The 27,806-nt window shown below is 33.8% G+C and overlaps 2 protein-coding genes across 3 annotated transcripts in view; one reads left to right on the plus strand and one right to left on the minus strand.

Moving 5' to 3' along the window:
* The window catches only part of LOC145293815 (zinc finger protein 704-like), a 110,626-nt gene extending 98,134 nt beyond the window's left edge, over positions 1-12,492 (minus strand). The window contains exon 1 of the mRNA XM_080140429.1: positions 8,780-12,492. Coding sequence (XP_079996555.1) covers positions 8,780-9,372 — 593 coding nt within the window. The 5' untranslated portion in view covers positions 9,373-12,492. The remainder of the gene's footprint in view (positions 1-8,779) is intronic.
* Positions 1,135-27,806, plus strand: part of LOC145293816 (protein cereblon-like) — a 106,666-nt gene continuing 79,994 nt past the window's right edge. The window contains exon 1 of one of the 2 annotated variants that reach the window (XM_080140433.1): positions 1,135-1,165. In XM_080140433.1, the coding sequence (XP_079996559.1) occupies positions 1,150-1,165 (16 nt within the window). In that variant the 5' untranslated portion in view covers positions 1,135-1,149. Of the gene's footprint in view, positions 1,166-6,583; positions 6,730-27,806 lie in introns of those variants that run through there. The other variant, XM_080140435.1, reaches the window with a different exon arrangement.

Consider the following 27,806-nt stretch of genomic DNA (forward strand, 5'->3'; position numbering starts at 1 on the left):
TCTTTGACTGAGAAGCGGCGACAGTTTAAACACAAAAAAAAAAAAATCCGCCGTTCGCATAGTGCAGAAGTGCCTAAGGTCGGTATCTAGCTCTACCCTCGTGAGGAGGTAAAGAGATTATCGTAAAATAGTAAAATACTCAAAACATTATTTTCGGTTCAACAACAACGTTCAACCCTTATAGCAAGTTGTTGAATTTATGGATTGTGAAATGGGAAGCCGGAAAAAAGGCGTTTTAAATTTGCTTGTTTGTTTATGTGTGTGTGGGGAGGGATGAAAGTCAAATTTCGAGTTCGATTTGTTTATTCGGAAGAATTGTGCTCCACATAAATAAGAAGGCGGTCGGTATTGCTATTTGTTATTGTTCGCTGATGTTCTCCAAAAGATATAGGTCAAATTAATGCGAGGAATTCAATGTCATGAGCAACTATTATTAGAACAGCAGATGTTTAGCGGAATAGTGGTAGCACCGCAGTTTAACGGCCTAAACAAGCGTAATACTAAATCATTTTAGTGCATATTCAGAATTGCACTTATGGTAGCGACAGAAAAGTCTGTATAATGTACGTCGTACGTTGTAGCAGTCACGGAAATATTTTTAAAACTCAGGTAGTTTTTAGTCGTAAAATTTGATTTTATTGAATGATAATTCAATAAAATCAAATTTTACGACTAAGTGAATCGTAGTGTTTTTCGTCGATCATGACGAAATCCGATGAAATAAATATGGGGGAGACAACTCAATTCGAAGTGTCGATGTAAAAAAATCTGCCTTATGTTCAATAGTTTAGTAGTAAAATCGCTAAAAATGGAAAATTTTTTGTTTTCTTAGTTAAAAAATACTTGATCAATTTACGTATTTTGGGGAATATAACATATTTGTCCGTGACGAGCACCTACATCAGAGTTTTCTGTATTTTCGTTTGTTTTTTTAATGAGTGTAATTTCGAATAACAATTTTGAATAAGTACCTAGATTTTAACTCGAAATTATTCCTTATTATTTAATATTCAACAAAAACAATATTCGATCACAATATATTCAGGCCACTAAACTGCGGTTTTGCCGATATAGTTTGTGTATAGCCAGTAGAGTTTAGTTTCCTAGAAGTACATCCAATGAAACATTGTGTCTACCAAAGAGTGCTCAATGAGTGAAAGAGCAGGTATATTAAATTTATTTATACAAACATTAATGGCTACATATGTGCATACATGTTTCTGTAATCACCCGCGTTCGCGTTGGGGGATCACGTCTTCAGGCCAAGAATTACCGTCGAGAACCCGGGTTCTCGACGGTAATTCTTGGCGTGAAGACGTGCCCCCAACGCGGGTGATTATGCACATATGTAGCCATTATATATATATATATATATATATATATATATATATATATATATATATATATATATATATATATATATATGTTTATATTATATATATATATATGTTTATATTATATATATATATATATAATGTTTATATATATATAATGTTTATATTATATATATATATATAATGTTTATATATATATATATAATGTTTATATATATATATAATGTTTATATATATATATATATATAATGTTTATATATATATAATGTTTATATATATATATGTAATGTTTATATATATATATATATATAATGTTTATATATATGTAATGTTTATATATATATATATAATGTTTATATATATAATGTTTATATATATATATATATAATGTTTATATATATATATATAATGTTTATATATATATATAATGTTTATATATATATAATGTTTATATAATGTTTATATATATATAATGTTTTTATATATATATATATATATATATATATATATATATATATATATATATATATATATATATATATATATATAATGTCTATATATTTATATATATATATATAATGTTTATATATATATATATGTTTAGAGAGAGAGAGAGCGTTCTTTGGCGTAAGAAAAATCGAGGGACTAGAAGTCTGAGACGAATCCATCTCTTAAACGTAAACAACCCATTTTTTGTGTAAAATGTTATTTACCTATTTTCTTTTTCACTTTTTTTATCAACAAATAAAAAAGCAGTTTAGTTTTTTCCATTAAGTAAATCAGATAATTTTTAGACAAAATATTTCAAATCATTAAGTAAAAGTGTATTGTTGTATTATTATTATTAGTAGTAGTAGTAGTAGTAGTAGTTCCTTGGCCGATCATCATTGGTTGAAAAGTGTGTAGAATTATGCGCGTGTTTGGCCATAAATTATGCGAATGTCGACACGTGCAAAGCGACCGAGTGTGAATGGCTTAAGTACACTTGCACTGGAATCTCGGAATTCCAATTGCGGTCACAACTCGAAAATCGTCCTCGCATTCTATTAGAAATATCATGTTGCAGTTTTATTAAAGCATATCGTACTATTAGTTAACATTATTAACGGCAATGTTGTTAAAAAATACGAGGTAAACCTTATTTGTTTAATTAAAAACAGAAATCTAATCAACTAAAGTTGAATGAAGAAAAAACAAATGATGGTGCAGTCAGTGGTGCACTGGTGCACTGGTGCACTGACGAAAAAAAAAATTGTTTTTTTTTTTATATAAATTCATAAATATGTTTTGTGGTTCAAACCACAAAATGGTTTAATAATCGAAGACGGCATTCCAAAAGCCACTATTATGCCTGTTCAACAACTACAACAATAATAACAACAACTTGACAATTTAATATAATAGAAAATAATATTATTCTAGTTAGTATTTAATATAGTATATATGTTTTAAGTTGATTTAATTATTCTTACTTAATATCATATTTTTAACAAGTCGTTTCGTTCACAGACCGGTTTTCCATATACACACATTGGCATCTTTGTTTTGTAATAAAATAAATAGTTTTATATATATATATATATATATATATATATATATATATATATATATATATATATATATATATATATATATATTGGATCATGTTTGCGGTCTGACGAGGCTGTTGGATCGTAAACATGGTCCAACATCTGAAACATATGTAACCAAACAGATAAAACGGTAATAAAAAATAAAACACATATTTGCTCTGCAATAGTATTGAGCACTCTGTTCAGGTTTTTACTAATTACCAGTTTTACCATATATATATATATATATATATATATATATATATATATATATATATATATATATATATATATATATATATATATATAAAACGCGTCTGTACACATATAAGAAATTTAATTTAATCTGTAAAAGAAACTTATAAATTAGCACATGAATTGAAAACTACAAATTATGAATTGTATGGAAGTTTACAACAATGCATATATATGTGTGTGTGTGTGTGTGTGTGTGTGTGTGTGTGTGTGTGTGTGTGTGTGTGTGTGTGTGTGTTAAAATGATATTCCAAATGAAGTCCACGCTCGCTGAAGTAAAGTTTTAAAATTTGTTACAACCCCACGAAAGGGGCATATAATATTGTTGAAGTAGCTGAGTGATCTTGCTTCACTTTCAGTAATAAATATAGCAATTCGCCGTCCAGAATGGGTGTGTGGATTTATTTGCTTCCCCACTGAGCAAATTAGGCACAAGGCCGTTTTTTAATGTGGAGAGAGAGGGTGGGGGGAAAAGGGGGAACCAGCTCCCGAGAGGTGGGAAATGGGAGCTGGATAGTAACTGTTGGTATGAAGGTTTGCCCCTACATTGACCAAGATCTGTTGCTTGCAGTATCTGTCGGAACAGATACTACACTTTGATCTTGTCGCCCGTGCCGCACAAGGCGGCGGGGGGGGGGGTCTAACCCGACAGGCTTGCGTACTTTTCAACGTCTCTTTTGAGTGACTTCATTGTTAGTATTTATTGCTTACGCATCAAATCACAATTTTGTAAAGAGGAAAAATCCAGATGTACTCATATTCATTAGCTTGAGTTGAATTTTCCTAAGAAATTTAGCTTTAATATTTTCTCTTTTAAGAGTCTGGACATAATTTATTCGCTTTTTTGCTAAGCCTTTCCTTATTCAATCCTTGTCGTGGTGACATTTGGTACACTGGTATTTCTGATCTTGAGTTCAGGGATACCTCCATTGAAGAATAATGACTTATTGGGAGAGGAATTTCAAACAAGTCATATAGGACTTCTACTGGAATCTCTTTAATATTTTCCATAACCTCTGCAGTGTGACTGTCCTATTCATTTGGTTAACTATTCCTTCTTCCCAAAACATTCTCCCAGCCCTAAAATTTTTGAAAAAAAAATTTTGTCCGTTGGCCTATAGAATTTAGTCTTGTATTTTTCTTTTATTCATGGTTTCTTCACTGGCATAGCCAATAGCCTATTTAATACACGGCATATTTTTCTTCATTAACTCTGCCACTTTGCCAGTGATAAACGTGACGTCATATTTGGGTTCAGTGTGATTCTGTAAATACCCAAAAATTTCTGATAATCATATCTCAGCTCAAACAAAAATTTATTGATTGAAAGAAGCACCATCAGAATAAACACATTTTTGCCAACACAAAACAAGTGTATTTATGCTAGTAATGTAAAAATCTTGCGTTCTGGTGGCGATGAAGTCACTGAAAGGGTTTTTTGATATCGCTTAGATTTTTGAAGAATTTCTCATGCAGAAAGTTATCAAGATGCTTGAAAAAGTGGTAGTCAGTAGGTGAGAGGTCTGGAGAGTATGGCGGATGAGGCAGAGTTTTGTAGCCCAATTTGTTCAACTTCTGCAGGGTTAGTTTAGCAATGTGCAGTCAGGCAATGTCGTGGAGGAGAATTAGGCCTTTTCTGTTGACTAATGTTGAGTGTTGTTGTTTCTGATGAATTTTATCCATTTGTTGACAGTACTTCGCCGCCGTAATAGTTTCGCCTACATTCAAAAAACTAATGGATGAGAGCTGTCGCAGATCCCCAAACAGTCAGCATGACCTTCTTTTAGTGCAACTCTGGCTTTAGGAAGTGTCATGGAGCTTCGCGGCGTCTAACCACTGAGATGAGCGTCATCAGTTGTCGTAAAGAATCCACTTTTTACGGCAAGTCGCAACCCAGTGAAGAAACGGCTTGTTCATGTTGCGTAAAAGAAGGGAAGATGATACTTGATAAAGGTGTTCCTTTTGGTTATTATATTTAAGCGGATTTTACGGCCGAGCAACGCCCCCCCCCTCCAATTTTTTTTTTTTTTTCGAACAGGCAAGGCCGCCACATTTGTTACAATTTTTCTTTTACGACTGGGCAACGTCGGGCGCCCACCGCCCCCTGCCCCGCTAGTATTGTAAAAAAAATGAAAAAAAGGCGAATATATATATTCGCCTTTTTTCATTTTTTTCGGTGGATTATTATCGAATCAAAAACAAAAAAGTCAATATTTAAATACTTGTAAGGGGTGCTCAGTTTCTAATTCAACGTTCTAGTAAATCGATCACCCGCTTTGGAACCAATCTACGTTTTTAAGCCGAATTTAGTCCTTTTTAAGCAAGTTGGCATTTTTTTTTTTTTAATTTCGCTTGAAATTTGTCCGTTTCCGATTATTTTATATACATATATTTTCAAGTTTCATCATCCGACATTTACAAAGATTTTGTGGTAATCGTGAAGAAAGAGAGAGCCTGTTTCCTCCGTTTGACTATAGGTGGCGTTACTGTCTGTCCACCCAGTTACGGAAGCACAAAATGTATATAATGCCACCCTTGAAATAAAAATAAATGTTTTTGTTATATTTTAATTTTAAACATGGTTTTTTTTTGGGGGGGGGGTGCAAACATATTTAAGTTTTGTTTTTTGTTTTTTCAAACATATTTACGTTTTTTTTTGTTTGTTTTTGCAAACATATTTAAGTTTTATTTTTCCAAACATTTACGTGTTGTTGCTTGCTTGTTTATTTTAAAACATTTACGGTTTTTTTTTTTGTTTTTTGTTTTTTTTTGCAAGCATAAACTAAATATTTTTTAAATATTTTTCTTTTTGAAAAGTTTGCTTATGCACTTATTGGTACCGCGCTATTTTTTAATAGTAGTTTCACGTAAGATTCAGGTTTTACAATATCCTTTTTCAAATATATATATATATATATATATATATATATATATATATATATATATATATATATATATATATATATATACTTGCGGAAAAGGTAAAATAAGTGCAGAAAAATTAAGAAAAAAGGGGGGGGGTCCATAAAAAAGATAAAAGAAAAAACGTTGATTTTTTTTATTATTATCATAAGAGCGTAAAAAATACTCGCGGAAAAACGGTTGTACCCATAAATATGTTTAAAAGAAAAATATAGCAAAAACATTTAGTTTATGCTTGCAAAAAAAAAACGTAAATGTTTAAAAATAAACAAGCATCAAAACGTAAATGTTTGGAAAAATAAAACTTAAATATGTTTGCAAAAAAATAAAACTTAAATATGTTTGCACAAAAAAAAAAAAAAAGAAACATGTTTAAAATTAAAATATAACAAAAACATTTATTTTTATTTCAAGGGTGGCATTATATACATTTTGTACTTCCGTAACTGGGTGGACAGATAGTAACGCCACCTATAGTCGAACGGAGGAAACAGGCTCTCTCTTTCTTCACGATTACCGATTTTGTTTGTACAACGTTTGTTTTCTTTCGAAAATCTGTATTGTAAACAATGAATAATGAAATTAAAACTCATAATGTCTGTCTCCATTTTTTGCTTTCGGTTATGATTCTGGCTGATGGCACCTAAGTAAGTGATTTTTTTTTTTTTTTTACTTTTGAAATCACGACTATATATTGAGTACAATATCATATGAAATAATCGACAGACTCTATTATGATATATACGAAATCTGGATAAACTAAAATATCAGATTTAAGCCCCCCCCCTTATATTAATAAAATAAAAAAGATCACTCAGTCGGGAAATGTAGTCGAACCAACGTAAACTGTTCAACTTGAACGATACAAAATAAAAAACAAACCTGTTAGAAAAAGTGTGAAAATAAATACTTTTGTTGTTAGAAAATAGACATAATTGCAGTGGCCGATGATGCGCAACAAATTCATTGTTATTGTGAACGAGAAAAATATTTTTCAATTGATTTTTGTGCCAGTCACACAAATAATGTAAGAATAGCAAATAACTGTCAAAAACTATTTATAAAAGGTTCATTCTTTTAAAAAAAAAAAAAAAAAAAATGTAGAAAATACGACTTAATGACTCAAATGTCCAAACATTTTCAGAACGGAAAACATCTGGTAATGAAATTATTCATTTTCAAGACAAAGAAAGCATGCAATACATATATAATCGATTCTCCCTTCGGTCTCGAAGTATGAGGTTCTTACAAATATCTCTGTTCATGATTGTCTGTACAGTGTACCGACACTCGCTATATATCTAAAACTCTGTGTGTGTGTGTGTGTGTGTGTGTGTGTGTGTGTGTGTTCCCTGTAGACTCCAGAACGGATGGGTCGATTTTTATGAAATTTCACACAATTATACTTAATATATTTGGTAGTGTTCTAAGGTTTGTATCAGAATGTCTTCGATAATAATCGATAATCGAAAAAATCCGATAAAAGAAGGAACAGGCGAGTTTGACCAAAGTTATAGTGACTATAACTTTGTGATATTAGACTATAACTTTTATATGTCTAATATCACAAGTGGATTTACGAAGTTTTCTTATCACACAAGCAGAAAAGCCTGACATATAAACTCAAGAATAAGGTTCATTGAGGAGCACGTTCGAAATGAATATTTTGTTTAAAGCACAATTGCACCATGATACTTGACTTTTCATTTTAAATTTAAATTCAAGCCATTATCACCGCACAAGCAGAAAGACCAGACATAAAAATTAACAGTAGGTTGTTTGATATGACAGGGGCGCGTTCAAAATGAATGTTTCTATTTAGAGCACAATTGAATTATGATACTTGATTTTTGTATTTAAAACTTTAATTCAAGCCATTTTATAAAATTAACAGTAGGTTCATTACCGTGCAATATAGACAACAATATATTTTGTATTGCGTCACTGCGAGGAGGCATGTGAACTTCCTTCCCAGTGCACCGCGATGGGTCCTCAACTAGAGCATCAGCAGATGTATAAGAAAACATTAAAAATGAAGCGACTTTAACATATAAATACATATTCGCGCATGTGTAGAACAGATTTAGTCAACTTATTCCTGCCATGTTCAATTTTTTTTTTAAATTTTGACCGACTAAAAATCAAATCGTATTTGTTCCACATGTCCAAATCTCCCATATATCGAGTTTCAAGTCTGTAGGCCAAAAATTGGTAGAGATGGTTCCACACACACTGAGACAAGGTCACTTATAAATACGTGTGTGCGTGTGTTAGAACTATTTTATCCTATTGCTACGCAATCATGCACAATGTAGAATATATATATATATATATATATATATATATATATATATATATATATATATATATATATATAACTGTGCATAATAGTTAAATGAAAGCAATCATCCAATAAGAAACCATAAAAATGAATAATTAATTAAAGTTCGTTTTTCAAAGGAATACGCAAATTAGCTAAGCTCGCATATCAATGACCGAGTGTATTAAGAAATTAGTTTTAATAATTTTTAAACGTAAACATTTAAAAACGTTAACTTTTAAAAATGTAATCTTTCAAAAGAAGACTTTTAATATCAATGTCAGTACGAAAAAAATCAACTTAATTTCTTTTTTAATTTTGTTTGTCTAGAAGGATTCAAACGCAAAAGAATAAAAATATAAAAAGGTGTAACTCACGATGTCTTTGAAGGAACCTCTATATTATGAGAGACGGCCCGTTTCTTGACCTCTGGTTGAAAGTCGGCTAACTTGGAATAATCCTGGTCTTGATCAACAAGCCTCGCCGACTTTCTGCTTTCCAAAAGCCTCACATCTTCCAGTTTTTTGTTCACTTGAAAAAAGTCACCAGTGTTTAGCATCCGGACTATAATCGTTACTTCGTGTGTTCGCTGGTCATGGCTTTGTACAGTGCCGGTCACCTCCCGACCATTTAAAGTAATGTAGACTTTCTGTCCTTCGGGAAGATGAACTGAAGATACAGACTGGAAACCAGGTCCAATGATGTTCTTGGGGTTCACTTCTTGGACTTTACCATTCTCAAATTTTACACTGTAAGAAGTGGCTGTTCCGTGTCCAGACCCTCGGACAATGTTAGTTGAAGTGTTTGAAAATTCGCCACTGTAATTATGTAGATAGTTATTTGCATCAATTGAATCGTGCGGTGACCGCAAAGCTTGTATGACTCCCGCATAGAATCGGCCATCTTGGCATTTTGCACTGATTTTAGTCCCCACAATTGAACGCTTTGCTAAACGTTTGTTTCCAAACATTTTTTTTTCTGTCAGTTCTAAATAAATAGAACAAAGTAAATTTGAGAAGGGTTAAATGTTAAAGTAGGAAAGGAAATAAGAGATTAGCCGTCTTTTACATCTATGGCCGAGAAAAACATTTCATCTTCTTTGTAGTTATTACAGAAATAAAAATCAAGACAAAAAAAATTATAAACGTAGATTTGCACGTAAGTATAAAACCTGAAAAGGTTTATTTTGTGCCAGTTTTCCGAGTTAAGTGTTGTCATTTAATAGAAACAAAAACATTAATATTAAACGGATAGGAAGGGTGTTAATAACCTGTCTTTTTAGAGATTGGAGGATGGGTATGTTTTCCGGGTCTTCTTAATTGGTGTACATGTGTTTTTGTTTTAGTTTTATTATTCGTTGTGGATGTTTATTTTATTTTATTCGTTTGTTTGTCCACACAAATATTTTGGGGAAAATTCAGTTTCCTGTTTCAAAACTTCTCAGATCAAATTTGACAAATGGATAAGAAATGGAATACTATAACAATTGTTTTGATATCGCTAAAAATATCTCACCCAATGGAAAACAGTGAAAATGAATTAAAAATGCGTATTCTTAACTTGATGCGAACAAAAAGACCCCAAGTGCATCAACAAAAAGGCTTACAAATAAGTTATTATTTCGCAAACGACTTACTCCTTTAAAAAAAAAAAAAAAAAAAAAAAGATATTTTCCAGTTTGGGCTAATTGAATAGAAAAGCTAAAATAAAATAGTTGCTCATGAAGAAAATGTTAAACGAGTCAATAATTTATAAAGTAAATAAGGTAGATGAATTTTCCTTTCTTTTTTAATTCATTAAATGAATGGCGCATACCTTTTAAAATATTACTAAAATATTGAAGTGGTGCTTAGACAATTGTAGTCACCGGTTTGTTTTGATTTTCAAACCAATGGGGGCGGGGATATTGCCCCCCCCAACAAAGCCACGTGCTCTCACACCCCCTCGTGTTCTGATTGGTCAGTTTCTCAGTCAACGGCTGACGTCATCGGTCACCAAGCCGGCATCGCCTTTTCTCTCCTAAATCGTAAACACATCTGTTATTTACAAAATAAAACCAAACTTTGTCTCTATAAATCAAGGGTTTTTATTTAGCGATTTTGTTAATAAAACTAAAGCCCTATTGTGTACTTCACATAAAATATGGCAACTGATATTGTTAAACTATTAAAGTTGACATTTCATGACAAAAAAGCAAATCGGTCTGACCTAGATGTTCAAAATGCTATACATAATTAAATTATCACTACTAAACAAATCAACACAATCATTTGCCGAAAACTAACAGAAAATATCTTAAATATTAGAAAAACATTATGTTCTATAAATGTCACTTGATGTTCATTATAATCGTTTTTTTTTTTTTGTTTTTTTTTTTTTAGAGTTTCATAATGTTACGAGCTTGTTTATTTTTTGTGTATGCGTGTTGTTTGTTTTGTTTTGCTTTTAGGGTTTTTGTATTTTTTGTTTTGTTTTTTATTTGTTTGTTTGTTTGTTTTTTAACGTATAATGCTACAAGAAGAGGAAAATATGTTGTTATATAGACATAAAGTTGAGGTCAACAGTAAACCCGACAAGTTATACGGAAGCCGACCGGCAAACGAGACAAAATGCCAGTTTTACTAGTTAAAAATGTTGTTTGTTTTGATAAAATCAAACAAATGCAAAAATAAATAAATTAATTAAAAAAAAAAAATAATAATAATCGGCTAATCTTCAAGGTTACACAGTTTTTTTTACCTTTCTTATTTTTAATGTTCATTAATTAGGGTTTTTTTTGTTTTGTTTTTTTTGTTTGTTTGTTTTTTGCTTTTTTACACTAGTAAAATTGCAAAATGTCAAAAATAAATGGTAACGTGCATTATTCGTTTTGCCGAATAAAAAATGTGTTCTTTAAGTGAAAAAAAAAAAAACCGGAGTTTCACAATTTTTTCCTTTACTTTTAAATTTTCTTTGGCATTGAGATTTAGTTGGAAATGTTGTCGATGTGTCAAAAATAAAATGTGGCGATCGTAATGAGGTTTTGTTGGAGTTTAGTTGAATGTTGTTGCGGTGGCATCAAGTAGTCATCCGACGAAGAGTCCAAACATGACACATTAAATAAGGCGATATTGTTTGTTAGTCAGGAACGAACGGGACAGTTCGCCTCAATGGCGAGATATTTTGTTGTGAATAAAATTGTTTTGTTCGTTTCTCATATTTTTATTTTCCTTTCTTTTTTTTTTAACCTTGTGTTGCCCCTTTCCTCGGACTTTGTTTTTGGTTTTCGTTCTAGATCGTAGCCGGCTTGTCACTTTTCTACAGAAAACAAACTGTAGCTGTTGTTTTCGGTGGATATGCCTTGCTGACTTCCTCCCTCTGATTATTTCATCATCATCTGATATAGAAACGTCGCTTGATAATAAATATTAACAAAAAATAAAAAAACGTAAGCCGAATGAAAAAATACCATACTTTATTTACAAACAAAAAGCATCAAACAAATAATTAAATATTGGAAGATTTACGGTAAATATTTCAGTTTAGGTATTGCTGCTGCTGATTAAACATTTTTTTTAATTATTTTTAGATGATTTAGGTCGCCGGTGTATTTTACGTTTGGCGTGAAAGTATCAAAATAGATAATGACGACGTTTTATTTTGATTTGATTGCTTTAAATTATAAAAATTTAGTAAACATAAAATGTTGTCTGCTCATTTTTCAAAAGGAAAAAATGAGTAATTTCCTTGTGGATGTTGGACAATTGATGGAACAGCGTTCTTGTTTATTACACGCACGTAGCGAAAGGCGGGGGGGGGGATCCCATGGAAATAGGAAAGAGTAAACAAAAAAGTCTTCTTCTAAATTAACTTAACCTAGACATTAAAATAGAGCTAGGTTATTTGCTCGACAATAATAGTGAGTCGGAAGCAATTTGAGAATGAAGGATTAGATTGAAAATTGGAGCGATGAGGAGAGATTCAAAATAAAGGAGCAATAGGGAATGTGTGCCGTAAGAGACGGTAAAAAATGCAAATAAAATACCAGCAGAGCAACTGTTTGCACGATGAACGCCGACAAGAGTAAAATCTAACATAAACCTTCGTTTTCATTGATTGGCGGAGCATAACTTTTACAAATTTAAGGAATTGTTATAAGCTTACCCTCCACAACAATGCTCAACACTTGAATTTTTTTTTTTTTTAGTTACTACCTTGTTTTGGTACAAAATAAATAGTAAGATGAGCAAAAAAGTTTTTCATAAAGAATGTGCTTTATTATTATTATTATTATTTTATTATTATTATTATTAGGAGAAAGAAAATGTTAATGTTTTTATTGTTTTATAGCCAGTTGAATTTTAATTTAAAATAGATCTATTCTTGATAGAAAAAATAATGAACACAATTTTTTTTTTTTTTTTTTTTTGTGATTTGTGTAGTTATCAGAAAGGATTAAAAAAAAATGAAGGAATATGAAAAAAAACGACGGTATTTAGCGAAACCGGAGACTATTAGCTATGGCTATATAGAAGGTAATAGTATGAGTAAAGAATACGAGATGCGGTTAAAAGAATGTTAATGGAACGAAAAGGAGGAGGACTGAATCGCGACCGACGTAAATATAATAGATTCAGGCCTGATCAATGAAAATAGCCAGAGAGATCTGTCGAACAGTCAAAATGTCGATGATGAATGAGGGGTTTACAAAAACATAGAAAACTTAAAATAAAGCCCATTTAAATTCAAAGAATAATTTAAATACAAAGTTATTAGTATAAAAATATATCTTTTTAAATCAACTTTATAGAAAATCTGTTGGATGATTTTAGTTAAAAATGGGTTATTAAATAATGTTATTTCTGCACAGCATTCTGCTTAAATAGCAAAAACTGATTAATTAATTAATTTTGGGTTCTTATTTAGAATTCGACATTTTACAAAATACAGAAAAGATAGACAAATCTTTATGACAAGCAAATCACATAAATTGATCAAGATTTTTTTTAAATAAGAAAATCAAATTTTATAACGAGCAAGCCAGGAGCCACTTTGTTTCTTATGATATACTAGCAGGGGGTACCCGGCGTTGCCCGGGTGTTTGGAGGTGTGTGTGGTGTTAGATAAAAAAGAACCCGGGGTGGGGGTCGAACCCGAAGCCCTGAAGCGAAGTTTTAAAACAAAATCAGCCAGCCAGAATGAGTTACTGAAAGATGTTTGAATTTATTTAAGTAAGAACCAAATTGACAGGTGTGCGCACGGAAGTCGTCAAGCGTGATGACGACGACGTCAATGACCAGGTTTGTTTGTTATAAGCGAAGTTAAAAAAGAAAACACGTTTTAATTAAGCGGGGGGGGGGGTAATCAAAACATCGAAAAAAACTAACGTAAGGCAAACGAACGATGAAAACAGAAAAACAAACACGTGAAAAATGGCTTAAATAAGCCTGTTTCGATATTAAAATTTAAAAAATCGGTGGGTACCCAGGTGTTTTTGGGTGTGTGATTGGGGGTGGATAAGCGAAGTAAAAAAAAAAAAAACAGAAAAACGAACGTTACGTGAAAAATGGCTTAAATAACACTGCTTCAATATTTGAATTTAAAAAATCAAAAAAAAAAAAGACATCTCACACCACGATTCGAACCCAAAACGTTTTGATCACGAACCAACATGTTAACCAACGTGTTAACCAACAGACCTAGCGTGACGTACATGAAATTTGTTCAGTTTTTCAACTATTCAAAGTAAATCAGGTCATGACGTCATCTGACGCATGCGTAGAACCGATCGTCGTCGCGAGAGGACCGTTTTTGTTGACCCCCCCCCCCGTCGAAAATTGTTGATTTCGGGGTGAAAAAATTAACGTTTTTGGCCAATTTTTCGATATTTTTCTAGCGAAGGATGGAACTTCAATATGATACCGAGTTTGTGAATTTTCGTTGTGTCTGTCGAAAGTTTTTAGCGGACACACAAACACACATACAAACATACCTACATACACACATTTTCACTTTTATATTTATAGATAGATTAAAATTCAAGGACAGACAAGCATGGATTTCATAAATATGGCTCTCACAAAGGTCACAACTCAATTCGACTATCAAGATTTTATTTGTCTTCAAAATAAATAAAACTTTTTGTTTCACTGAAAATCATAAATTTTAATTTTTTTTAGTTAAAATAAATACTTAATCAATTTATATATTTTTTGGAACATGACATCTTCATTTTGTGACGAGTATCATAAAGATTTTTCTGTAGTTTTGCTTGTTTTTATTAACTCAAACTCGAAATAAGAAACAAATTTTTCAAGCATTATAAAACTTGTTGATGCAAAAAATTTAAAACTATTTAGGAATACCTAGGCTGGATGGTTGTTCACCCAATTCTTCCTTCATGGGACCAATTAGAGTAACAAGGCCGTCTCCAGTCCCTAAATATAATACCTAAGTCCCCGTGGCTACACTCTTACCTTCATCTAGTGATGGACTCTTCAAAATGTAACTAGATACTTACTCATTACTGGAACTACTACTCTACTGCTAAGAGAGCACAAAATGTGTACAGCCCTAAGTCCATGTGGCAATGCCTTTAACTCGTTGGTTGGTCGTTCATCATCAGATGCTGTGGTTGAGTTCTCCTTGTAGATACTGCAGGTATATCGATTCTCTTCATGCAGTCTGGGCTGGTTATGGTGTCACCACTAAATAACTGTATTTTCAAATCAAAGCAATTCAATAATAACTCAAAGATCATTTTCTTATTAACGAGAATAATTACTGTATAGATATTTTAGCATACACTTTGTGCAAAGGGGAGTTAATTCTTTCGGTTCTTTATGGTTTCAAGATGCAAGATTTTTTCAACTTGGATTCTTTCAGATGGTTTCTCAGTCAAAGGCTTTTTAGCTCTTTTGAGGAAATATCCAAAAAAGCCCCAAAACTGGTGCATATGGTCCCAAGTAGGCAAGTCTTTCTCTCATCTGCCAACCCAAAAGATTTTATGAAATTTGAAATTCTGACCCTCATTTCTTTGAAATTACCTTTTCCTTCTCTGTTGTTTAGAAATTAGCATTTCTCCCTCTTCTTCTATTATCTCTTCCTTTCTCTTTTCTTTGTTCTTCTGAATCTCTTTTCTTTCTTTCCATCTCTTAATCTATATCTCTTTTTAATTCTCTTTTCTCCCATAAATTTCTCTTCATTTTCTTTCCTATGAGATCCTTTTATCTCTTTATTGCATTGGTATTTTTTAATTTCCTTCTAGTATAGCATTAAACTATTTCTTTCTTTTTTTCTTTTTTTTTCATATTACCAACTTCATGGGAAATCTTGTGTTGACATAAAACACATGGTTTATTCCTAATATTTCTCTGGTCAAGATAGACTATTTGTCACCAAAAAATATCTATTTTCCTTTGTTGAGAAATTAATCTTTTTCAACAAAAACATACCCTATCCTCCCTATGGAAATATGGGACACCTTTGTTCAAATGTCAATACCCTCGACTACACTTAATCCTTAGCCCATAAGCAAGGTAATTTGGTGCTGTCTGGGTGCATGAAAATACTTACATAAATATATAACTTATAGTAGTTTTAATATACACAATTTTTATGGACGAGGATAAACATTACTCTTTAAAAATATTATACAAAAGAACTTCCTTGCAGAAATAATTAACTTGAAACATTCTTTTTATACAAAAAAAAAGTTTTTAAAAAATTTGATAAATTTAAAAGAAAGAAATAAAGTTGAAACACTTATGATCAAGATTAAATGTTTGACTCTCGATATCAAAAACTAAATATCTCTCAAAAATGTATTAATAATGCTATGACAAGTTTTATTTATTATTGAGAGAACACTGGAAAAAAAATTTCATGCAAAAATTATTTGTTTAACTGTTTTAAAAACTAAAAAAATTAATTTAAGTTTTTGACTAAAAATTCACTTTTTTTTATTCTGATTAGAAAATATACAGTTAAAAGAAAAATAATTCAACATTTAAAATTATTTGGAAACTGGTTCATTTTGACTTAAAATTAAAAAGAAAGGAATTCTTTATTGTCAGAAATCTTTTACGACTGAAATCTAAAATTCAATAAAACAGTTCAGTCTTCTTTATGGAAATCTTGCACGACCGAGGACAAAAATTTTTAAGAAAACGGTTCTTAAATGAAAAAGTTACTTAGAGTCTTGGGCAAATCTTCAGATCATGCATTTCTTCTCTTTTCTTTCATTTTTTTCTTAATAAATAACGAAACATTACTTGAGACTTTGAAAATGAAAAAATATTTATATGCTAGCCTAATTCTAATAATAAAAAAAAATTCTCCTTTTTCTTAGTAAAGAAATAAAAATTTCTCACTGCAGACGTTAAATTGAATATACAAACACACATCTATACGGGTCTTTTATTTATTCTTTATTCATTTATCGTTTGGATAAACAAATATTAATTTCAATAACACTTTATAAATAATTAGTCTAAAATACAAGCTTTTGGATTAATTTTGGACATTTTCTATTAAATTTAGGATGCATTTGAGTTCTGTTTTATAAATATAACCTTCGTTAAATAATGACATTTGCCGTAATCTTTTTCTTTTGAATAAAATAATTATTATTTGTAAAATAATTAGTTATTATTTGTTTTTTCCCAAATAAAACTTTAAATGACTTTCGGTCAGAAATCTTTTTATAATTCTCAGATCTTTTCCAAGAAAATAAATTTAAATTGTCTTCAACTTTACTGCTGTGTCATTATCTTATTGAGGATGTCAATGGATTAGAAAAGACAGGACGATCGATCGGCTTTTACATAATGGCGTCTTTATTATAATTGTAAACAAAGCAAAACGTACATCGGTAAGGGATGCAACTCGAGACGGTGAAAAGTCTTATTAGTCCCTCATGCAACATCTTCCCTTTTCTCAATGACAAAACAGAAAAAAAAAGTCTAAGAATGAAAACAGAGTCTATAAAATATAGTGATCTAGGCATTCATTGGGCTGACTACCCTCATACCTAACAGAGATTATTCTACTCTTTCACTTATGTTGTGAAATCCCTGAATCTCACAAGATCTCTTACTATTCTTCCCAACCGTGTTGTCCGCAACCTTTCCGAGCTTGATTTTGTTGGGGTTTGGATCGCGTTTGGGCTTTCTCTTATTTCACCTTCATATTGAGGTGGTTCTGTGGTGCATATCTCTTCTGTACCCCGCCCTGCATTCTTGGGTAACTCTCTCTGCACTTCATATGGCTGGTGTATTATTCATGTGAGTGGGGGTGTCTCTGCAGTTTTCTTCAAATCTACTCTATTCTGTCGATATAATTCCTTATCCACTTTTATATGGTATGATTTCTCATCCAGTCTCCGCCATACCATTGCTTTCCTCCACTCTTTTCGACCATTTCTGTGTGCTTTCATGTGTTCTACATCTCCAGAATACAATGGTTTCAGTGGTTTTACTTTGTGGTTGAAAGAATGTTCTTGCCTCCTGCGGTCTTGCTTCACCATTTTTCTTAAATTTTTGGACAATTGTGGCTTGAGTAAATCCTCTCTGGTTGGGAGAAGTGTTTTTGTTCTCCTTGACCTCAGCTTCTGAGCTGGTGATAAGAGACCCCTACCTGGCATATTCCTGTGATCCAACATTGCTTATCTTCCATCGCTTTTCGGAAAAGTTTTTTGCCATATTTATTGCAGATTCCACCTTACAATTTGCCTTACTATTGTATGGATTGACCGGTGTATGTGTAAAACACCACTTTTTTGCAAAGGTAGAAAATTCCTGCCTACTAAACTGAGGCCCATTATCAGTTACCACCTGATCTGGTATTCCATGTGCAAAATGGTGTTTCAGTTTAGTTATCACTGTCTTTGCTTGTGTATTGAGAAGATGATCGATTTCCCAAAAGTTGCTCATGTAATCAAATGTGCAAGGATAGTCTCTATCTACAAACTTAAAGAGATCTATTCCCACTTTCACCCAGGGTCTGTCAGGAACTTCATGGACCCTTAATGGTTCTGCTGGATTGGCTACTTCATATTTTCTACACGTGGGGCATTTTGAAACGTAGTTCCTCACGTCACTGTTCATATTTGGCCAATACAAACATTCTCTTGCTCTTCTGCAACATCCCTTTACTCCCAGGTGTGTGGAATGCAGTTTTTCTTTTAACACTCCTCGCTGTGTCAGTGGGACCACTACCCGGTTTCCTCTGAAAATTAACCCATCTTGCACTGTCCTTTCACTCTGCACATTAAAATATGGTCTCACCTCTGGGTCAAGATGTATTTTGTCTTCTGGCCATCCTTCCAGAATTACTTGCTGCAACTACTGCATGCTTCTGTCTTTCTTTGTGGCTGAGCGCAGTTCAAGCAGCCTTCTCTCTGTTACAGGAATATATTCTGCTTCCTTGACATCATCGTCATCGTCCACATATTCACCGCCCAATCCATAGATATATGCTCTTGATAGCGTGTCTGCAAGGAATATTTTCTTACCTGGATGGTACAGAACTGTAGCATCGTAAGCCTGTAGTCGTATCAGCATGTTTTGTAGTCATTTTGGGCATTTTATCAATTCTTTTTTCATGATTGCTTCCAGTGGCCTATAATCAGTTAGTACTGTTATCTGTTGATCAAACATATATTGGTGAAACCGTTCACATGCGTAGACTACTGCTAGTAGTTCCTTCTAAATTTGTGCATACCAAGTTTCTGTGTCAGTCAGTACACAGCTGATATAGGCTAGCGGTTGACCCTCTTGCAGTAGTGCAGCCCCCATGCCCTTCTCACTTGCATCGCATTGAATGACCAAAAATTTGTTCAGGTCATAATACCTTAATACTGGTGCCTCACTCACTAAATCTTTAATTTTCCCAAAAGCCTCTTCATGAATTTGGGACCATGTCGATGGCACATCTGCCTTCATTAAATTTCTAATTGGAGCCATCACATCAGATATGTGTGGTAGAAATTTTGCCAGGTAATTTACGAATCTAATGAATCGTTGCACTCCCTTCATATCTGTTGGGCACGGCATCTCTTTTATGGCTCTTACCTTCTCAGGATCAGGACATAAACCATCACTGGTAATCATGTGTTCCAGGAGAGATATAGACGTTTGTCATAGGTTCAATTTTTCAGCATTCAATCGCATCCCACAATCACAACATCTCTGCAACAGTTTCCTGAGTTTTTGGTCATGATAAATTGTTGCTTCTTCCATCGTTTTACCCTTCCCAATCACCAGAAGATCATCTACTTTGTTAACCACCCCTTCTAAATCGGACACATTGTCAAAAAAGATCTTTTGAAATATTTCCGGTGCTGGAGCAATCCCAAAAGGTCAAACTTTCTACCAGAACCTACCATATGGTGTAGAAAATGTTAAGCAATTGCTGACTTCATCTAATTTTACATACCAAAATCCATCTCGTAGATCCAGGGTAGAAAATATGTTGCTGTCAGCCAGTTTTGGTAGTAAATCGTCCACTGTGGGTAACTGAAAATGTTCCCTCTTCAAAGCTTCATTCAGTGGTCTTGTGTCTATGCATATCCGTAGGCTTCCATTTTTCTTAACTACCAGTGCTAAAGCACTTACCCATGGTGTTAGCTCACTCACTGGTTCAATAACATTCTTCTTAACCAGTTTTTCTAACTCAACTTTTAGCTTGTCCTTAAGTGCCACTGGTATTCTCTGTGTTGCTGCAACATTTGGTGTTACTCCTGGATCCACGTGCAAATGTATCTCTCCTTGTAATTGACCCAATTCTTCCTTGAATACATCTCTGAAGTCATTGATAATGCTGTCTGAGTACTGCCAGCTGGATTCATTCATTTAGGAAACTTTGGCGACCATTTTAAATTTGTCGTTATTGACTGTGACAGGTTCCATTTCTGGATTGCATTTAAGGGATGAAAATTCTTTCACAATGACAAACTTGACTGCATATTTCTGTCCAGTTTTGGGGTTTATCATTTTTACTCGACACTCTCCCAATGGCTTCACTTCTGCTCCATTCCACATGACAAGAGTTTTATTTGAATGTTCCAGTGTTTTTCCAATCACGTGTTTCTCATTCAATATGTTCACGGACGCTCCACTATCAAGCTGAAAGGCAATTGGTTTTCCTTTCACCATCATTTCCGCTTTTATCACCTCTTGATTTGCAGCATTCACCCTTTTCCTTTATTATTACGCTGTCTACATGTTCATAGTCTGAACAACTACTACTGTCGTTTTCCTGGTCATAATGTTGAGTTTTGACAGTCTGTACCTTCTTATTCCTTGATACTTTGCATTTCACGGCAAAGTGGTTTTTCTCTTACATTTATAACAGGTTTTACCAAGTACAGGACATAATTCTTTGCTCGCTCCATGCCGCAATGCACATGCCCAGCACTCTTTGTCAGATTGTGCCGATGTTTTTCTCCTAGGTTTAAAATCAACCCTGTTTACTCCTTCAGGCCTTAGGATTCTGGACTGTAGCATTTTCAGACAGCTTTCAATAAATCAGCTTATGTCTGAGGGTTGTGTATTCCCAGTAATACCTGATCTCTGAGTACTGATGAAACGCAATTGTCGCAAAAATTGCTCATTTTTATCAACGTCCGAAGAGTCGTAATAAAGGATTCCACAGTCTCTGATTCTCCTTGCTTTCTAGAATGAAATACGTAACGCTCGTAGGTTTCATTCATTTCCCCTATAGCATATTTATCAAATGCCTGAATAATTTGTCTCCAACGTATGAAGCAAAAGTGCCCTCTGATATTGAAATGACTGTTTCGTCAAACACGTAATAATGGCGTAATTATACCATTTCAGTTTAAACAACTTCCAATTCCCCGCTAAATTGTCTTCCATACATAGGGGTGCCAGAGGCCTTATGCCAGCCACTGGTCTGTTTGTTTCTCCCATGTCGGCTTCCGACATTTTTTTTTTTCATCCACATGACGTACGTAAAAATTACAATTCAAAACAAGAACAATAAAGTTACTTATCTGTTTCTGCAAATAACTTTCCGCTTCTTATTCTTTTCTACATCTTACTTGGACTCTTTCTATCCCACGGCTGCTGCCATGTGTCATTATCTTATTGAGGATGTCAATAGATTAGAAAAGACAGAACAATCGATCAGCTTTTACATAATAGCATCTTTATTATCATTGTAAACAAAGCAAAACGTACACCAGTAAGGGCCACAACTCAAGATGGTGAAAACTCTTGTTAGTCCCTCATGCAACAACTGCAATCCAAAAAATAACTTAAAAAATTAAAATTACATAATTGTTTCTACTTCTTTTTAAAAGTATGATAAAATAAAGTGCATTCAGATATCTTACTGACATTCTTATATCGAGTTTTCATAAAAAGAGAATTCATTGATTTACGTAATCATAATTTTCATAACAAAAATAACTGTATCTACAGAGATGAAAAATGAAGATGTTAACGGAGTAAATCCAATTTCTCATCTGAAGAAAAAAGCCACTCCAATCTTCAAATGATCATCTGCCAGTGTTTCCATTTTAAAATTGGGACTCAAGTCAACTAATGAAACGATGACACAAAACCAATTATTTAGAAGTAGACAAAAGTGCGTCTGCCCACTATTTTCAAACAAAATTCAATAAAATTTTGAATCTGTTAAAAACAATCACAAACTTTATTTTATACTAGCAGACCGCCCAGCATTGCCTGTTCATGAAATACGCGCTTAAATATGATATTTTGATTAATACAGATTTCGTATTTATTATTATACTAGCCTGGGTGCCCGGTGTTACCTGGGTGTTTGTAACTGTGTGTTGAGCAAAAAAAAAAAAAATGGTAATAGGCAGGCAGGCTCGAACCCGTACCGCGAAGGAGGAAAAGAATATGAAAAATAAAAACATGACGTCATTGCCATTGCATCCATCACCGAACTGGAAGTTGAAGCTTTTAATTAAGGTTAATCAATCAAAAGAGGGGATGACTTTCGAAAACATACATACATACATTTAAACAGACAAGTGAGATTTATATTATAGACTAGCGAGGGTACCCAGCATTACCCAGGTGTGGAGAGGTGAGAGGGGTTAAAATAACAGTAGAGAGGTGTTAAAAAAAAAAGTGGTAGTAGCGGGGAATGTCAAAACAACAGTAGCAGACCGGGTGGAGAGAGGGGTAAAAAAAATGGTAGAAGCCGGGGGGGGGGGGTACCTGGCGTTGCCCCGGTGTGTGTAGGTAGTGTAGTAAGGAACCCCGGGTGGAGAGGTGTTAAAAAAAATGGTAGTAGCAGGGAGAGGGGGATCAAAACAACAGTCAGCAGCCAGAATGGAAAAAGGTGTTAAAAAAAGAAAAAAGTGGTAGCAAGCAGGCTCGAACTCGTGACGCAAAGGTGGAAAAGTGAAAGAATATCTGACGTCTTACAGATATTCCATTGTCTGACCGGAAGTTTGCAACGTTGAAATTAAGCAAAGTCAATCCAACCGATGCGATGACTTGTAAAAATGATGACACAAAAAACATGTCCTTTTCTTGTAGAAAACTGCCCAGTCAAGGGTGAAGGAATTAATGTTTTTGGACAATTTTTTTATATTTGTCGTCCGAAGGGTTGAGTTTAAATCCTAATCTCGCGAGGATCCATCGTGTGTCGAAATTTTTTGCGAGACACACAAACACACACACACACGTTTTGCCCTTTACATATATAGATTATATTGGACCCAATAAATAGTAATGATTTAAAAAGTTTACAAAAAAAAATGACTCGTGTGTTACCAGCTAGAATCAAAACCAAAACGTTTAGCCTACAATTTACTATTTGCTTTGACGTTAATGCCTGGGATGTGAAGACATGTTTGGTGTAAGGCTAAAAATTAAAACACGAACGAATAGCTATAACATTATGCATGCATATTTGTAATACCGTCGTTCAACCTTCACCTGACAATGCATATATGAATATATATAGAAAGAAGCTTGTGTTTACTATAACCTTTTTATGCAAATATTATGCAAATATAAATCATGTAGAATATTTGCATGAATATAATTACACATAAGAGTTAACTAAAGATGATCATCCCATAAGAGAACCAAAAAACTAATAGGGAATTAATTAAAATGAATGTTTAAAAGAATATGCAAATTAGCAAGATTTTTTGTAGATGAAAGCAATTCCACAACCCATATATAACAAAGTTGTATTTTCTTTTTAAATATACAGAAAAAAGGTTTGCCTTTTTTCTTCTTGGCCTTTGGGCCAAGATCTTTTTTCTGTTATCAAAGTGTAGTATCTGTTCCAGCAGATACTGCAATCAAAGTTATATGTGGGGTTGCCCCCACATATAAGACCATTGCTCTTGTAGCAATCAGTTTTGGTCAATGTAGGGAAAACCCTTCATACCAATTGTCACTATCCAGTTCCCTCTCGGGGAACTGGTCCCCTTCTCCTCACTCTTCACTCTAAAAAACGGCCTTGTGCCCAATTTGTTCAGTGTGGAAGCAAATAAATAACTAAATAAATAGAAAAAAGGGTTTCTAATATGAATACCAATACACAGCAAAAAAAATTATAGGAGTATAGATTCAGCTTTTTATTTTAAATTAACAGTTCAGCCCGACTTTGCTCGGGTCCTATGTACTGTTCATAGCTTTAGCTTTATGTGCATATATATATATATATATATATATATATATATATATATATATATATATTAAAAGGTTTGACTATTGCCTAGGTAACCTACATCTAAAATTTCAAGTGTTTAGACCCAAAATTGGCGGAGGAGTTCGGTAGAGTTTACATAGGTCAACTCTTCCAACTTTGACCTCTTGGCAGCCAAATGATCGCCCAAAAACTGATTACAAAGCTTGCTGCATGTCTGAATACCCTTGATGTAAAATTTCAAATGTTTAGACCCAAAGCTGGCTGAATAGTTTGCTAGAGACTGCAAAGGTAAAATTTTTTGAACTTGGACCCCTTGGAAGCCAAATTTTTTCCCAAAAACCAATTAAAAAGCTTGCCTTATGTTTGAATACCCATTATATAAAATTTCAAATGTTTAGAAAAAAAATTGGCTGAGTAATTCTATGACACTACTAGTGTCATGAATGCATGCAGCGAGGCGCATATTGCGGTGAGAGGGGTTGTTTGACCAGACAGGATGGGGTGAAGGAGTGCAGAGAAATGCAAAACCTTAGCTAGGAGAATAGGACCTACCGCCGATATGTCATTATGAGCTTGTTAAAGGCAAGGCAGATGTTATATTGTCTCAAAAATGGAGACAGATTTGGAATTATCTATGATATGTCAAAAGAGATGGTCATATTAGAAGTGACATCAGACGATAACGGACCACACACATAGTGCTGGACAAAAACAAACCCCTGGGGATTGCCAATAGATATCAGTGTGAACAACCACCCCCCTCCCAGGAGAGGGAGAGAGAGAGAGGTGCTGAGTGGACAAGACGAAGGGTAAGCTCTAAGAGGAAGAAAGAAAGGGTGTTTGTAACCACTCTCTGAAGGAGAGGTGGGGAAAAGAGGTTGGATTTAGAAAATGGAATTCTAAAAAGAGTAGAGTCATAGCCAGCAAACTGAACGGCTGGGCTGGTCAAGTGCTCCCGATTTGGGAGTCCTCAGGGCCCGATGTTATGATGTTAACTAGCCTGTGTTAATGGGAAATCTGTGACTTTACTGGTCTGGTCTTACATCGTTTCACTGCTATAGTCAGTCACCTCAATTTAGACAGTAGCTGTTATGAAGTAATGAAATTAATAAATAGTTTGTTATTGTTATAAACCGGAGTTCTGTTTGTTTGTGGTGAGGACTCTTCATTTTGCAGCAAGCTGCAAGGACCAGCGGAGTGATTGATGTATCCAGAGGCTATCTACACAGGGTAGGAGACAATTCAATTGAGAGGCAAAGCGCCCCATCATGAAAATACAGTGGGTGAAGATGATCAACAGGCCAACTTGTGACGGGACAATGTACGATCGAAACAACACCTGTCATATCGGGTGGAATCCGACGAGGTTAAGGACACCCGGTGTGTTTGGTGCAGTATCGGTCTCATTATAATTCGATAGAGACCACAGAGGTCAACTTTTTCCAAATTTGACCCCAGTTTTGACTCCTTAGCATTTATTGTTTTGGGCTAATATCAAATTAAAAAGTTTTATCCATGTCCAAGTAACCTACATCTAAAATGCCAAGTGTTTAGACCCAAAATTGGCAGTTTTCAAAGGTCAAATCGTTGAATTTTGACCCTTTGACAGCCAAATTTCTGGTTGAAAACCGGTTAAACAGATTTTCTCAAATCTCAAGACCCCTTATATCAAAATTCGAGTCTGTAAACTGAAAATTGAACGAGTAGTTTTGTAGGAAAATGTACACACGCAGATAGACAAACACTCACACACTGACAATTTCACTTTTATAGATATACTAGCAGTTCAGCCCGGCTTTGCTCGGGCCCTATGTGCTGTTCATAACTTGCTCTACGTGTAAATACACTTTATGTAAGATTTAAAATGTTAGGATCAAAATTTGTCTGAGTAATTTTGTAGAGACCGCAGAGGTCAATTTTTAAACTTTAACCCCAATTTTCACCGTTAACATTTATTATTTTGCTCTCAAATCAAAATACAAAGTTTTGCCCATGACCAAGTTACCTACATCTAAAATTTCAATTCTTTAGACCCAAAATTGGCAGAGGAATTTGGTAGAATCTGCAAAGGTCAACTTTTCCAACTTTGACTTTTTGGCAGAAAAAATTTTCATCACCAAACTGATTAAAATACTTGCTACATGTTTGAATACCAGTTATGTATAAATTTTAAATGTTTAGACCCAAAATTGGCTGAGTAGTTTGCTAGACACTGCAAAGGTCACATCTTTTGAACTTTGACTTCTTGGCAGCTCAAATTTTCGACCCAAACTGATTAAAAAGCTTGCTCTATCTCTGTATACCCTTTATGTAATATTTCAAATGTTTAGAGCAGAAATTGGCTGAGTAATTTGGTAGAAACCGCAGAGGTCAATTTTTTTTTTAACTTTGACCCCAATTTTGACCCCTTAATTTTTATTTTTGTGGGCTAAAAATCAAATAAAAAAGTTTGATCCATTTCCAAATAACTTACATCTTAAATTTCAAGTGTTTAGACCCAAAATTAGCGGAGGAGCTTATTCGACCCTTAGACAGCCAAATTTCTGACCAAAAATCGATTAAAAAGATATTCCCAAATCTCAATAATCCTTATGCCAAGTCTCGAATCTTTAGATCTAAAATTGCCATAGTTATTTGGTAAGGAAATGTACACAGACACACAGACAGACATTTTCACTTTTATAGATATACAAGCAATTCAGCCGGGCTTTGCTCAGGCCTTATGTACTGTTCATAACTTGCCCTACATGTGAATACACTTTATGTAAGTTTTCAAATGTTTAGACCAAAAATTGTCTAAGTAATTTTGTAGAGACCGCAGAGGTTTTTTTTTTTTTTTTTTTTTTTACAAAGGCATCACCACATTATCAAGGCCCAGAGGCCACTCAAGGATAAGGGTTAAAGAGTGTACAGTAGAAATTGGTCAATATAGTAATCATTAGTAATGAAAATTTGGTAAATTTAATAACTCATATGGAACGGCTCATCAAGAACTTATTTACTTTAGACTTGAACACAACCATATTGTAGTCAGCCGGAAAGCAGGAAAACGGAAGACAATTCCACAGGCGTGCAGTTCTAAGAAAGAAGCTTTGTTCATGGAATCTACGTTTAGGTTTAGGCACAGATAAAGAGTGGGGGAAATTATTGATAGTGTTTACAGCTAGACGAGTGTTTCTTGTGAAAGTTTGGCGAGGGGGGACCATAGATTGAAGCTCAGTTGAACACTTTCCATGAAAATAACGATACATCAGAGACAAACTCGCAACATCTCTTCTGTGAGATAGAGGTTGCAAGGAGGAGAAAAGGAAATCTCCTACGAGGCTACGAAGTCTATTTTGAACTCTATCAAGGCAGGACAAGTCCTTTCTAGCAGCTCCTGCCCAGATGTGGCAACAGTATTCCATCCTTGGACGTACCTGGCTCTTATATAGATAGAGAATAGCATCAGCAGTGAGATATCTACTGGATCGATAGAAAGATCCCACCATTTTTCCAGCGGCCTTGGCAACAGATTTGATATACGTGTTCCATTTAAGATCAGGAGTAATGATCAAGCCCAGAAGCTTGTCAAAACTTGAGGCCTCCTGAAGACGAGAGCCATTCATTTCAATTGATGACAAATGTGGATTAGAATGTTGATGATGTAAAGAGAGAAGCTTGGTTTTAGATGCATTAAAAGTAACCAGCCACTTCTTTCCCCATTGTACTACGTGCTCAAGATCAGAGGAGAGAGAATTGGAGAGAACTTGGTCG

The sequence above is a fragment of the Euprymna scolopes genome, chromosome 15 (assembly GCF_053919585.1).
Source record: "Euprymna scolopes isolate OS-2025 chromosome 15, ASM5391958v1, whole genome shotgun sequence".
NCBI classification, from domain to species: domain Eukaryota; kingdom Metazoa; phylum Mollusca; class Cephalopoda; order Sepiida; family Sepiolidae; genus Euprymna; species Euprymna scolopes.